Consider the following 16,298-nt stretch of genomic DNA (forward strand, 5'->3'; position numbering starts at 1 on the left):
TCATCATAACAATAGAATGATAACGTTATTTTTTGTTATCCATATTTTGATCATTTACTTTTCTAAAATACACCCATCAAGCCTCATTTGTTTATTTATTCAGGTATTTAAGGGTTGGGGGATATGCTGGTTGCTGGGGGGAGGTAGGAAGTGAGGGTGTTAGAAAAATAAGATGTGTTCTCAAGCCAGGGGAAATTCCTGTTTAAAGAAAATGTATGAAGCTGTGGACAGCTTGAAGTGGAGTCTCCAAGACAGCGATATCTATTCGTACATGATGATGTCAGAAAAGGCTTCATAGAAGAGGTGACTTTGGACTGTCCTTAATACTATATCGTTGATCATCAGGTGGGCAGTGAGAGGAGAGGAGAGAAGTGTGGGCAAAGACAGAGAAAAGAGCACTGCACGTTTGGGGAGGTGCTCGAAGCACCACACCTGTGGCTGGAGTTTAGGATGTGAATGGCATCCAGGTGAGAACTGAATCTAGGTCCAGGATAACACCCAGATTTCTGGCCTATTCCAGCAAAGACAGTGGTATCTTTAATGGAGACAGAGAACATAAGAGAAGAGGATGTTTTATAACACGAAATAGTCTTTTATAAGATTTACCTCATTAGAGATCCCAAATGCACACACACACACACACACACACACACACACACACACACACACACTCTTTATTCCTAAAGTTGAAGCCAATTCTGCTCAAGGTTATCTTGGCATTTTGCTCATATTCTTAGTATTTTCATAATAGGTTCCTAAAATAGGGTATAAACTTTCATCTGCCTCTTTCATTCCCTTGGATTCACAGGTATCAAGGTACTACCTTTTATGCTAACCCTGTCACCCATTTGTTAACAGTGTCACCAATAGGATGAATTTCATCATCAGAAAAAAATAGCTTTAAATAAGCAAACACACAAAGGAAGAATATTTTTTTTTGTTTCAATTAAACCTGGATAGTAGTCACATAAAACACATATTATAAAAAAATTAAAGGCACTTACCCAGTCGCCTCACGTTCACTCTGTGTAGCCTCAAGCCCTCATCCAGGGACTCATTATTTCTTAAGAGCTTCTGCTGAATGGTTCTTCCTTCTAAATTGGAATTGTTGGTAGCATTGTAAACTAGAAGGGCCAAAATCACCAACCTAGGAAAACAATTCCAATAGAATTGTTGGTGGTGCTATTGACCAGTTGGTTGTTTTTCGGGTGGAAAAATAGAACATTTGGATATGGTAGTAAGAGGGTGACCATAAAGTGCTGAGACTGAAGAAATATGCCAAGGCACTCAAAGACTTCTGCCACTGCACAAATTATAATGTTAAAAAAATCTCAATATGAATAGATTTTATAAGATACTGCCTGTATCATCTACCATATCACCCCATTTCTTTTGAGAAATACTTTTAAGTAATGTTTTACAGCATACATGCAAGAAAGGCCATATTTGTGGTTAATTCCACATTGTTTCTTTAAAGCAAAAAATAAAGTTTTTCAAGAAAAATTAGAATTTCAACTAATCTGACTAAACTTTTAACTTTTGAAATTATTAAGTGTTATTGTTTACAAATACGTTACAATTTCTCCAGAATTGTGATAAATGATTTTCTAGCTCCATGAAGTATTTACTAGTACTTTGTACACTGAAAAGTTACAAAATAAGTACTTGAAATTCACTCAGTATTGGTCATCATATCACTGAAGAAGTTTATAGACTGCCTGACCCTGCATGTCTTTAAAAAGAAATATCTCTATGGGAAGCAGAGATATATCCTAAAAGCCCCACCAAAACTTTGGTTCTACTATTTGAAGTAATATAATTTTCTCTTCTATTGTAATCACAGCTGTAGTCGAGAGCAGAAATCAAAAGATGCCCAAGTGAACTCAGTAGAACTGTGTTACTATGACGTCCTCAGTGGAGAGGCAGTAGCATATTTTATTTATGAAATTCTGGGGGTATCAGTATAAATGAAATAGAGTATTAACATATTTGTGATGCTTAAAAAAAGAAAAATAAGTGAAATATTTGCTATTCAAGGTTAGGTGAAATTTGAAAGTGGCCCTATTTTTTCCCTAACTATCTGTGCTAAGCTCAAGGACAACATACTTCACAATTCTCATAATTCACTCTGAAAAGCTATTTATCTCTAAAATCATTTACTGCTTAATGTTCATATATGAGTCATATTTCAGGATGAGACAAACATAGATGTGAAATATAATGGTGAATTGTGATAGCTTAATAATTTGTTCAACGGCCTATTAGAAAAAAGTATCCCTTGATGAAATTATTGTTGGAAACTAACCTTTGCCACTCCAGTAACTGAGAACTTATAGTTGGGAATATGACCTTTCACTTCCTTTGAATGTTGAGAACACAGTACAATGTGGATGGTACTGACCCAAATTCAGCAATTCAAGAATGACCGTGCGTTTTCACGGGTCTTATCTGTGTTGCTTTCCTCTCTCATCCTGGAAACTGAAACTATTTTATGGTTCTGTAAAGTCCAGTTCTATCTGTTGTTACTATCAATTGTTCTTTATTTGAATAAACCAGTCTCTGCAGCTTTGGTTTCCTGTCTGTCTAGGTAATAGAGTATGATAGCATTATCTACGGCTAGGGTCTGTGTTAAGTGTTAACAATCTGATTGAAAGAAAAGGTTGGGAAAAAAGCGTGTGTGAAGACTAGTAGATTGTTGTTTGGACAACAACTATGAGAGACTATAAAAGTTCATCCATGAACATAAAAGAAACAGCGAGCAGAAAGAAAGAAATGGAGGTAAAGCCAGTAAGAACAAATTTTAAAGCAATGCCGGAGTTCATACCAAAGAAAAACAAAATGTGTGGATTTTCCCATATACATTGTCTAAGTTCATTCTCCCTATAATTTTCTGTAAAGTTACCCATTGGTTTGACAGACAGGAAACGGAGATTCCATGAACTTAAATGTTGTTTGAACAAGAGTTTCGAAGGTGCTGACACATATTCGTGACGGCTGATTTTAGTATTGTCAGGTAGTAGAAGAATCACTTTAGGTGGGACTACAGCACGGCAGCACAAAGTCAGAAATCCCGGCTTTTCATGTTGCTTGGTTGATCTTGGGCAACTCACTGGGTCTTAGTTTTGTCACTGGTTGAAAGGGCAGGATGTTACCTGCCTTATCTATGTCAGCGAGTAATTGGGAGAGGGAAGCCAATGAGCCAGTGAATGTGACAGTGCTTGGAATCATAAAGTGCTGTGCAAATGTGAGGAGACACTGCGATGAAGCTTACAATGAGGATGAGGATTATGCTTCCAAGAAGCATTGGCTTAATATATTTATACTTCCGAGAAATATGTTATTTGGCTCTTCTTATAAAATGGCACTGTTAGAATCTGAGTTTGAGCCCTCTGCAGAGGGTATACCGTTGGAGATACCCTGAACCAGGGCTGCCACAACCGCAAGACAAAGTGTCCAGCAAAGGGATCCAGATAATCGCTGGATCCATTATTCAAGGCTCAATACGATCTAGCAGTAAGGTTTGGAAAAAAGAAATTATTTGCCTAAATAGAGGAGAAGAGTCCTGTTACCATCAAGAATACAGTGTTAAAATACATTATTTGTTCACAAGGAAAAGGTCACAAAGGAAAAGGAATAATTGATCACAAAGGAAAAGGAACAATTCCAGAAAATAAAAAACAACTTTCCCTAACCAGGTGGCCCAATCCAGTCTGTTGAATACTTACAGAAATAAGTTTGAAATATAATCTTAAAGACGTGTTTTTCTAATGCCAAATAGAAAAAGAAAAAAAATAAGAAAACTCTCTAGTCAACTCTCATATGAAATTTTATTACTAGCTTCTCATAGTAAGAATGTATCACCTGAAAAGAGATGTATTCCATCATTATAGTTGTAAATACATAATATTAATTCAGTCAATTGAAACTGAGTAAGAGATGTGAACTTTTGCTTTTCAACTAATATTTTTATTCTGTGGAGATGCAATATATTACCTGAACACAACTACATTTATTTCATGTAGGAGTTTACATTATTTTTTAAGAACAGTTGGCCTTTAAGTGCCAACTATTACATATGGTGAACATATCCATTAAATTACCTGCCTGCATAAGTCATGACCTTGATATAAATTTACAAATGAAGACTTCAGGAAATTAGCCGATGGCTTTGAATGCTGAAAATATCTCGGCATCTATCACCCATATTATTAGATGCTATTGTACATAAGTACCTTACTTGAAATAACACTATAATTATTTTCTTTCTTTGAAGGTCTCTGAAATTTCAAATAAGAGGTAATTGGTTATCATAAACTGGAAATACTAAAACTAACAAATGTTCTACTTCTGAATTATTTTTTATCAGATGTACATTTCTACCCAGTCTGCTATATTACAGTTTTAACTACAGGAAAAAAAAAAGAAGGCTGTCCACTAGAGATAAAGACATAATTTAATTGTGCCACTGGATTGAAATGTTTCTCTCCTACCGCACTGATTTCATTTCTCTACCAGACAGTCAAAGCAGAGAGCAAGAGAAAGATGTTACATTTTCTGCAAGACGTTGCCGGCGTTACCTTTGATCATTCACAATGCTTCTCCTCACTTTAATCTTGTCCTCTCCAGTGCTCAGGTGAAAACTAAAAATACAAATACGTACATTCATTATCAGCTTCATCTGCTGCACGATCAACAACAAAATTTGAGGACGTGAGAGAAAGAGGCATTCTAAGTCAGTGTTTGCAAATGTGTGTTCTGAGGTCCTAGTTCTTTCATATGCCTGAGACGAAACAGCTCCATGGTCAAATAAAGCTTGACAGCTACGTGCCTTCTCTCTCTCTCTCTAAGATTCAGGATGCATATCAGTACACCAAAGAACCTGAGATGCTTGGATATACAGAAACTTGCTTCAGTTGGTTTAATAATTTAGCTCCTGAACTAATTTGACTTTTTGATCCCTTTTTCTGTATTATTACATCTCTTAGGTTCACAGAAAACATGTTTAGGGTTCATCAAATACACTTTAGAAACTAATTTAAGTATAAAACTGTAAAAACAAGGTGCAGAGGAAGACAGGTGAATGACAATATCTGCTAGAGATTCAGTGGAGTGTTTAAATAGAAGATTAGTGAAAGATAATTTTGAAAGGCCAAGTTGCAATCAGACTGTAGATGTCTTATCTTGTAGAAAAATCGTCTCCAACCTGGGGTGCATGCAACCCAGGGGGTGCTCTAGATGATCTACTGGGGTGTGAGAAGCAAGTAACAGAACTTCCATTTATATTTAATTATCCTCTCAGTTTATGATACATTATAACATAATATATTGGTTAAGTAATATACACACATGCATATATACAATTTATTTAAAATCACAAATATATTTTGGAAGTACAAACTACATTTTAAAAAATGATTGGGATCTACAATCAAAAATTTTAAAACCATTGCTGCATCATTGAAGCTTTTTGTGCAAAGAAATGATATAATATAGAGTTGTTTTAGAAAGATTATGAATATGGTGTGTGTGTATGTCTGTACTTACATGTATGTGTGTGCAGGAATAACCAGAGAGAGAGGGGGAGAGAGAGAGGGAGACAGAAGAATTAAATTAGACACTGCTTTTTATTTTTCAATTTACTCTGTCATTTACCTGATATTAACCACATAAACAGTATAGTTCCAATTCTGGAAGGTTGAATTGAGCTGAAAATACAATAGAAAAGGATAAGTTTGAGTAATACTTTTAAATAATTAAAAAAAAAAATTTAAATCCAGTTTCTTCTCTCCCATAAAGTGTTACTGAAATAAGACCCTGGGAAAATTCCGAAGAGCTAGAGCAGTGAAAGAAAGTACAGATAACAGTTACTAGATCACTGTATGCCAAGAACCTTGCAAATGTTATTTCCTTCATTCTCACAACAACTAATGAGATAGGTATTATCTGCACTGTCCTCCCACCCATTACACGAAGAAACTGAGCTTCACAGAGATCAAATAGCTTGACCAAGCTGCAACTAAGAAGTAGCAGATCCCAGATTGGAACCCAAGTCTTGTCTGTCTGCAAACACTATACGTTTGTCTCCAGCCCCTATTATAAAGGGCTTTCTCTGTAATGGGCCTTCAAATTAGCTGTAACACTGAAAACTTAGCTGCAATAGGGTACACAGGGAAGATGAGCACAATACACACCTTCCATATTCTTCCTTCAACAATCACTGAAATGCATTAACATGTTTTTCTAGCAATTACCATGTCAGAAGAATATTAGTAGTAAGAAAAATTATAAGTTAATATAAACCTTTAAAAAAACAAAAAAGTTCAACATTATGGGGAACTGTGTTATAATTGTTATGTGGTCATTTAAAAATTTTTATGTGTCTCAGCACCAGACTTTTTAATGAAGCAATGGATTCCTCTCAGTATAAATAAAAACCTCCCATATGCATTGTCTAACACAATCACAGACCACCATTTCTTTACTGACACTAAATTCTCTTACTTCTATATCTCCTCCAAAGAGTTTTTTAGGTCTTGTTTCATACATACGTTTAGCCTTCCTTGTAAGCATTTTTAAAATGAATGGAAATTCTAGGAAATTCTGGCAAGAAGTATTAAATTATTTTTAAATTATAAATAGCAATAATATGAAACAGTATGAAATAGTAATAATATGAAACAATAATATGAAATAGTAATAATATGAAATATATTTTCCTGTTTCCAAATATCTGCTCTGGTATCTTACACCTTAAGGGAAAAGTGTCCATTAAAGTTTAGCTTCAGATAAAAATGATGTTATGTTGAAAACCATGCATGAAATAAATATAAATGTAAAATTATACCTTGTCTAAAGCACAAACTTTCCAATGAATGCTAATTTACAGAATTAATAATATTAGAAGTGGTTCCTTTGAGAATAAAAATAAAGAATTTTATATTTTGACTAATACAGCATTGTAAATCAACTATACTTCAATAAAATAAATTTTAAAAATAGAAGTTTTATCTTTTGAAAACATTCTGACTTTAAAAAAGCAGAGAGAAGAATGCTGGAAAGAAAACAAGATGCAAGATTATACTCATTCAGTAAAGCCCTTTCTTGCCTTTAAAAATAAGACCATGTTTTCCTACCATTCTTCAAATATTTATCTATATCAATATACATATAAACATATAACATATAAACATAAACATATAACATATAAACATATATATGTATGTATAAAGTACTATCACCACTACCTTTTATTGTATGGTTTAACTTTCTTTTGCTACCAAGGACACACTTATTAGACAGCTACCATGTACGAAAACCCATTTTTCTTACTTCAGAATGTTTACCCAAATGACAAATGACTTTTTTCACAAAAATTGTCTGAACTGTAGTAGTACATAAAAACAGTACATGGTGTCACAGTATGCTGTAGATAGGAAATAAAATAATAGAAAAAATAGAAACCTATGGAAAGTTAAATTTTTGGTATTGTTATAGAGAAGAAGAAAATTTTTTAACGCTTAGGCTGTATTTGTAAGAAAAATAAGAAAACGCTTAGGGTTTTTTTAACTGGAAATTACCAAATTTTTAACCAATAGAATGCGGGTTAAATAAATTATAACCCAAATATCCATCAGCAGAAAACTTGTTAAATAAATGACTAGAGAGCCACATAATGGAATATTGTACCCTGTTTTTTAAAAATCGATAAGGACGGTCTCTGTGTACTGATACTGCAAATCTGGCAATAACAAAAATAAGTACAGTGTGGAATGGTGTGTGCAATATGCTACTTTTAATATAAAAAGGAAAAAAAAAGGATGTATAGTCATTTTCTTTTACAGTCGCAAACAAATTCTTGAAAAACCCAAGAAAAACTAACAGTGATTTCTATGCAGACAGGTTGGCCTCCAGGCAGATGAGTGTCAAGGATGGTGAAAGATATTCATGATATATCTTTTTATATTTAGTGGTTTTTGAATCAAACACTCAATTAAATAAAAAAATAAGAAATGTATTTTTAAAAACAGTGCTGAACAAATGAATGAATTCACTGCTTGTTCCAGCCAACACCTGAAGATAGGGCCCATCTCCCAGTCTCTGTGGGAGGATAGGAGCCTAACTTCGATAGGCACCAGTTAGCAACCCCAGAAGGGTTTCTTATGGGCCAACCACCCCTCCCACTTTTTTGTAACTTTTCACTTTCCTGACTCTGTTCAAGTCCCTACCATTCCTCCTCCCTCCACCCTCACTGTTCCTTTAAAACCCCCAGTCACCTCTGCACAAATCAGAATGGGGCTCAGCACGTTCTCCTACTGTCAGTGGTTACTGAATAAAACCTGCTTTCACTGCTTTAAAAAAAACAGAACAGGGCTTCCCTGGTGGCGCAGTGGTTGAGAGTCCGCCTGCCGATGCAGGGGACGCAGGTTCATGCCCCAGCCCGGGAAGATCCCACATGCCACGGAGCGGCTGGGCCTGTGAGCCATGGCCGCTGAACCTGTGCGTCTGGAGCCTGTCCTCCGCAACGGGAGAGGCCACAACAGAGAGAGGCCCGCACACCGCAAAATAAAATAAAAAATAAATTAAAAATAAATAAATAGAACAAAAACAAAGTGCTGAAAATGTATGGATATAACAGTAAATAAACATACCTCTCAAAACACTTTTCCATTTGTGAGGCACCTTTCTTATTTGACATAATAGTCTCTTAGGCTCTTTCTTGTCCTTATTCAAATGTATCTCTCTTTCTATTCAAAAGTGCAATATCTCACTTATATATCTATACATACATTTATAATGAATAGTATCTATGTTTCGGTATGATCTGTGGATTCAGTTAGACAGTAGAGTCTTTTCTAGATTTCCAGAGATTAAAGTCTTAAAACCAATAAAGAAATTTTACAATTCACTTACCCATTTGGCCACCTTGCTCTGTACTTTTACCTCGGGGTGATGAAGGATGTTTTGAATCTCTATGAAAATTCTATAAATAATTCCATCTGTCCATTGGAAATAAGATTTAGTCCATTAATTATATTTTACAGTCACATACTTACACTTACAAGGACGTGATTTCATACAGCTTAAAAGAAACGCCTTCTACATAGGTACAGAAAATTTACAAGGTATTTTAACTTCATTCTCATTGACCTTCGCAACTTTTTAGAAATAGTTATCATTTAGTTTACTCTTACGAAGTCATTGCTTCTAAATTATCACCTGCATATGTTTCTTCATATTTTTTAATTCTATAGAATTCTATCTCCTGTATGTTAAATGGTGATTTTTCAGGTACAATTTCATTTGTTGTAACAAAAAATTATCCTTTTTTTCTATATTATGAAGAATGATAGTTTGGAATGTGAAAACTTGAGTAAGATGACGGGCAGAACTTAATTTGGAAAAGAACAGGCATCACATATTTTTGGCCCACAGCCCCTTATCCTCTGTGTCCTCTTTCCCCTCTTCACTAAAGCAATTACTTCCATTAAGTTATTGGGTTGTATTTCACCAGATTTTTTATCAAAATTCTATAAATGTAGTCATTTGTATCAAGTAAAAGGGGAAAAAAGAAAGAGTATTTGCAGATGGAATTTTAACTGGACTTGCTTGCTTTTAAAAGAAAATCCTATGTCAGAAGGAGGTTCAGCTTTTTTTTGGGGGGGTGGCAGGGTGCAATCTTTAAAGTAGTTTGCCATATATATATATATTTTTAAAATGAAAATCAAACTGACCAGCCAGGATTTGCTAAATCTCTCTCTATGTGTGTTATAGGGTACCTTACTAAAAGTAACTAATGAGAAAAAAAATCTTTTTAAAAATGGTAGGTTATATACAGAAAAAAATATTGATTCTTCATTATTGTCAATCAATCATCTACTTTCATGCTTACAAACATGAGAAAAATATGCATAGAAAATGTAAAAGTATATAATTAAAACAATGGGAAATAGATTTAATGAAGATTTGGGGGAGGCAGTAGATAAAAGTATAAAAGTATGCCTCTGGGAACTCCCAAAACTACCAAAATGCAAATTCCAGTCATACTCCTAAAGGAATGTTTTTCCACTACAGGGGTCAGAAACTCATGCTAAAATAAATTGCCGCTCCCAGGTATAATAATATAAATCTATGAAATTGGTACAAGTCCAAGGATATTTGGTTTAATTTATGCATACTATTATTCCAGCTTCTAAAACTCTTCAGGTATTTTAATGATCCTGACCTCATGTTCCTTTTAAAAATATTCTGAATGAAAAATAATTCCAGGAGTATATTTAAAATAAATGATAATAATTCAGACCAAAAAACAAAAAAAACCTTTTCACACTGTAGCTCTCATCATATCAAATCATGGACATTCTGAATGAACGAGAGGAAATTCAAGTTGCAGAAGTCCAGGATTCTATATTGATGTCAGGATCTGAGGGCTATTTTGGACATGTTCCCCGGTGCCAATAAAGTAAGTGACAAGCTACCACTAGATGGAGACCTAAAGCATGTGTTTATGTTAGGAGTTGTATTCCTTCCCTCTCAGGAGAATCCTGCAAAATACTAAAAATCAGTATTTTTAATCATTCATATTTCTGAAATTTTACGGAAGCATCCAAACGCTTAAGATGTTTTTCTTTAAATTTAAAGTATTTCCACACTTTTTTCCCAATTCAGTTTTTATAAATAAGAAAGACATTACATATCAAAGTCAGCCTAAATCAGTTTATAAATATATGATTCTCTCTAGAGTCACACTGCTTATGCTAAAAAAAATATGTGAATATACCAGAGAACCTACCCCTAAGTGTTAGAGATCCTCTGGTGCTGTGGATCGTTTTCCAGTAGTCTCTCTTCAGAAGCCTCAGAATGAGGTATATATATATATATATTTATATATATATATATTTAGCAAAAATTATTCAATAGTGTCTACTGGTTACACTTATTTAAACTTTTTGGATAACGTAGTCAACAAGTAATCCTAGGAAATGTCCAAGAATGAACTGTCAAAGCAAGATAAAATGTCCACTGGAGGGGACATTTTGGACCACAGTGAAATAATTCTCTCAAGCATTGACATTACAGAGAACGCACAACTAAGATACACTGATGCAGGCTTTTCCCTGTCCTCCTAGTAGTCAAGTTGCCTTCTCCTATAGATGTAACAACTCACATTGTGTCTCAGTAGAAAAGCTATTCACAAATCTTCATATGTTCCAGACACTTCAAAAGATGTATTGTCCTAATAATGACATCCAAGCCTGAAGAATTTGTGATAGACTTTTTTCCAATTAGATAACTTGTCCAGCCTCACAAAACTTCAAAGTAGAAACCATTGCTTGCCATAACAGATGTGGTATCAAAACATGTTCCTGTCTGTAGATCTTTCTCCAATTATCTTTCCCCTTTTTTATCTTCTTAACACTCTCCTGAGAGTTTCTTAAAAGGTATAGAAATGACAGACACTACTTTATTCTCCATTCAAGGGTATGAAATATAGGTTTGAAAAGGTAGGCTTTAAAATATACATTTGAAAAGATAAATGTTGAAGTATAAACCAAATGTTATTTTAGATTCAAGATTATTTCTTTGAACTGGTGATGTGGCAATTATAGTATGTCAGTGGCATTTATAATACGACTGGAGTCCTGTTCATCCTACACACATGATTTCTTTAAGATACTTGGCCTATAAAGCTAGATTGATTGTTGGGTGCACACAAATATCCTGAGAGTGAATTTTTTTGAGTAGTCAAACGTATGGGAGAAACTAGAAGCAATGATACAATTTGCACTTGTAAGTTAGGTTTTTAGAACAATAATAAGGACTAACAAAGTTAGTTCCTTACTTGGATTGCTTGTGCTAATCTCACAAAAGTCTAATGTCCAGCAGCAGTACAGTGATGTTTCAGGCATAGAACATATGATTTGGAATGGAAACAATGATTAGTCCAAGAGCTTTTCTTGGGAATGCAATGCAGAAGGCACTAAGGTTATTTGTAGGAATACCTAGATTATCTCTCATATACTGAAATATCTGTTTATGAAAAGTAGCTTAGAAGATAAGATTTTCTTAGTATATAATCTGAAGTATCAGATAAAAATCCTATTGAAAAATAACAAAAAGAACTTTACACAGGGGGATAGGAACATTTTACAAAAGCCAGGAAGATAAATTTGATTGATATACTGAAAAAATATGTCTGATTGCCAAACAATCTCAATCCCTCTCCCTCTGACACCAGCATATCATGATTGACGAACTCAGTAAATCTCTTTAATAGTCCAGAGTTTAAAGGACTAGATGAGGTAGATACCAGATTTGATAGCTGTCTATCTTTCTTACAGTGAACAAAACAGGGTTCCCGAATATATCAGATCATAGGCCTGAGAATGTTTACTACATCAGTTTCCCAAGGAGTAAGAAAAGTATATTTGAAATTGTTGACGGTGTGTGAATAAGCTTAGATAGTCTGGGACATGACACTAAATCCCATTTATTCACAAGGTAAACAAGTAATTCTCTTTTCAATTATTTCAAATTTGACTATACCAAAGAAAAAACATCTTAATTACAGTGTGTCTCTAACCCTTTGTTACCCTCTCTTTTTAAAAAGATAATGAAGGCGTTAGGTGCTGAGATGTGAGAAGGCAACAGGATATAGAGAGAATTCAGCAGCATTGTTTTCATTACATTTATTTTCACTTTTCACTTCTATTTTAAAACAAGTAGTACTGGTTTCATTTTACAACAGTGATATTAATTTATTTATATGAATATAAATGTTTAAGTAAAAAAGTGAGTCAATTTAGGGGGAAAAACTATTAAATAAATAGTAGAGGTGGTTCAAGGATGTGGTAAAATTGTTCAGATGGTACATAAATTTGAGTACACAATTTTGAGACTATTGCTACTACATGACTTTCAAATATTTTAAAATATTTTTAAGTGCTAGGATTACATTTTTATCAAGAATGATCTGAATTAGATTTTTTTTCCTTTAAAGTGGCTAAGACAAACCATTTAAACTGATTCTAACATTTGCTTGCTTTGTTGAAACTCCAGTGAAGGTTATGACGCAGAGAGAGATGGACTGAACAAGGCTCTCTTCAAGAACGTCAGAAACGACATGATTGAGTGAACACAGCTCCACTCCACCAAGTCAAGGACTCTGAAGCATCATGTAAACGTTCTTGGGCAGCAGAGGATGTGCCAGTCCTAGAGGGAGAATGCCACAGAGGCTCTTTGTGTGTTCATACAAAGGGTGAAATACTTAGTCAGAATTATAATATTCCCATCTGCTGGCTGGGGTCCATGTGAAATATGCACTGGAAATTTCAGCTACTCTTGCTTTCTTGGGGATTGTTGGAATTTTTGCTCCATCATAAATCTCCTTGGTGTAACCACCAGAATAACCATGAACACTTCCCTGAATCGATGTCTTTATATCCCTAATGAAATTTATATCTACGTTTCATGTAAAATATTCCGTACTTCCAATTTAAATGTCCTTAAATGTACAGGAAGTTGATGTAACCCCCAAAGCCAAAAGAAAAAATGAACTATGTGGGTTTCTTTTCTCTGGGTTTTGGTCCCTGGTGATATATTACAGATGTCTTGGCCTTGCAAGTTAAATGATTGGGGTTGAGAAAATTCCTTTGTTTCTTTTTTTTAATTTATTTACTTTTGGCTGCTTTGGGTCTTCATTGCTGCATGTGGGCTTTCTCCAGTTGCAGTGAGCGGGGGCTACTCTTTGCTGTGGTGTGTGGGCTTCTCATTGTGGTGGCTTCTCTTGTTGCGGAGCACAGGCTCTAGGGACATGGGCTTTAGTAATTGTGGCACTCAGGCTCAGTAGTTGTGGCTCGCGGGCCCTAGAGCACAGGTTCTGTAGCTGTGGCGCACAGGCTTAGTTGCTCCGCTACTTGTGGGATCTTTCCGGACCAGGGCTCGAACCCGTGTCCCCTGCATTGGCAGGTGGATTCTTAACCACTGCACCACCAGGGAAGCCCCCTCCTTTGTTTCTAATACCTCATATTTGAGAATACTACTGTGTTTGAAGCAATGGTGTTGTCACCTGATTGGAATTTCTCTTTTTTAGAAGAAACTGAAATCACTTACACTGAATTACCAGAAGGCTATGCATTGTAGTTAATATAGGTAGCAGATTAAATAATAACTCAATTCACCTGGCATTTCTCCAGTTCATTCCTTATCTTATGTGACTGCTATATTTGCAAGTTACAAATAATATAAACAAAAACATGTATATATAGAGGGAAAAAACAGAAGGTATTGGCAGTTACTTGAAGTTTTGTCAGTCGAAAATTGATTTATGATTTAATTGATATACAATCACATTCTAACCATTATTCTTCAACAAATAAAAATAGAGAGCAAAGTATTACCATATAAAAATAATTTAACTGTCACAAATGTTTGAATATAAAGTTGGCCTTAGTGAGAAATTAAATTACTAAAATTATTCAGTTTTTTGAGATTATAAAATGCTTTAAAAACTAGTTTCCTTAGAGAATAATCTGACAGAATGTGATGAATATTTTTCTTCTCAGATCTCTAGTATAATGCAAATTAATTCCTTTAATTTAATGCCTTTCTTTTAAAGCTTCCTTTGAAAGAAATTTTAGCTAAAAGTGCAGAAGCATGGCACTAGAAATGTACTCATTCCATTGGTCATTAGAATGGGGAACTCAAAGGAGTCAAGTGATATTTATTTTACTAGTCTTACAAATGTACAAATGTACCAATTGATTCTAACAATAGAAACTTTGTTGGAACATTAGATATTTCCACCCTTAGAATAAAATTTTTCATCAAGTCAGACATACTACAAGTATAAAAGATAATGATTTCTTACCATTCCTTTGTTTATCGGTTCTATTAGTAACAGGCATGTTAGTGGTGACAGTGGGTGGTGTAGTACTAGGAGGGTTTACAGTAGCTGGTAAGAAAGATGAGAGAGATGTAATTTTGCAAGGAGCACATGAAAGTTAATATGGATGAGCAATCTATGGTTAACGCATGAAAATATATAAAGGAGGAATGGAAACCATTTCTTGCCACTAAACACAAGTCCCAAGTTTATAATGCATAAAATGAAGCAACGCGTTCTATGGCACATTAAGAATCTGTTCCCATGGCCTTTCATGCCATATTGTATGAGAGTCTGGAACCGGCACAAAGGGAATGGAGAAAGAACATTTAGATTCTAGATCTAGGTTTGCCATCAAGAGGCTGATGACCACACAGTAAATGACTAAACCTTATCCAGAACTCAGTCTGCTAAGTTTGTAAAAAGAAAGGTTAGAGAAAGAAGTCTGTACAGCACCTGTCAGCTTGAAAATTATCTGAAGTCAGTCTTTCTGATATACTGAGACTAGCAAAATAAAATCTCAGGGGAAAATGCACTTCTAGAGAAGGTAAATATAAAGGAAAACAAAAGAGAATGAAATGTATAGATGAAATCAATCATCTAAAGATCCCCAAATCTTTACTACACACTGATGGATAAAATGGATTTCATAAGGGCAAGTCATACAGGAGAGACTTTTCAAAACAGTATGTCAAGGCTATGCTTCTGATATTACTAAAACTCTCAAAGATTAAGCCCTTATGTAATGCTTTAATACCTTTCCAAGAAATTCTGGAGGAACAATGTAAGTAGTAAAATAGCTATACACATTATTTTCCTTTAGTTTATCTTTGGAGTATATTTGTATAAGATGTACCTTTCTATGTACAATAACCATTTGTTACGTATTTCTCTTAATTAGAAAAAAGTTACCTAAATTTAAAACATTTCAGTGATTATAAAAAGAATTACCTTCCAAAGCCTCTTTAGAAAATATTGAATTCCTTATTCAAAATGTGTATTCGTAACTAAAATAATTTTCCATTCCAAAGTAATATATAACACCTAAGAATGGGGATTCTTTTTGAAAGTCTTTTATATTTTTAAATTATGAACAATCAGTTATATTTATTTAATGTAAAATACATCAATGAATATGAAAATGCTTTTTGGTCATTTAGGACATAGGGGGAAAAAAAGCTGGGCATCTAGTCCTTTGACCCAAGGAATCATTCCTACCTCAGATTAAAAGAAAAAAACAAACTTAAAATTAAAAAAAAATCTTCACACCTTGAATTAAGCAAAACCAAGGCTTTTTTCTATTTCATATAACTATTTTAAAACTACACTGAGTTCATGGAAAGAAGCTACTTAATGACTTTATTTTCTTAGGGTATTCATCAATAATAATATCAAGAAATAATGTCTCAGCATATAC

At 34.3% G+C, this 16,298-nt stretch overlaps 1 protein-coding gene across 10 annotated transcripts in view; it reads right to left on the reverse strand.

The window, feature by feature from the left end:
* The window catches only part of ADGRG6 (adhesion G protein-coupled receptor G6), a 138,433-nt gene that overhangs the window by 44,198 nt on the left and 77,937 nt on the right, over nt 1-16,298 (reverse strand). For 7 of the 10 annotated variants that reach the window (XR_004352535.1, XM_032651257.1, XM_032651249.1 and 4 more), the window contains exons 6-10: nt 14,867-14,950; nt 8,911-8,996; nt 5,653-5,705; nt 4,578-4,640; nt 1,005-1,147 (exon numbers count right to left, since the gene is read on the reverse strand). Coding sequence is in view for 9 of the 10 variants with exons in the window: in XM_032651257.1 (XP_032507148.1) it covers nt 1,005-1,147; nt 4,578-4,640; nt 5,653-5,705; nt 8,911-8,996; nt 14,867-14,950 (429 nt within the window). In the remaining variant the exon portion in view is untranslated. The remainder of the gene's footprint in view (nt 1-1,004; nt 1,148-4,577; nt 4,641-5,652; nt 5,706-8,910; nt 8,997-14,866; nt 14,951-16,298) is intronic. The other 3 variants (XM_032651258.1, XM_032651253.1, XM_032651254.1) reach the window with 1 other exon arrangement.

Source organism: Phocoena sinus, chromosome 12 (genome assembly GCF_008692025.1).
Source record: "Phocoena sinus isolate mPhoSin1 chromosome 12, mPhoSin1.pri, whole genome shotgun sequence".
Lineage (NCBI taxonomy): Eukaryota > Metazoa > Chordata > Mammalia > Artiodactyla > Phocoenidae > Phocoena > Phocoena sinus.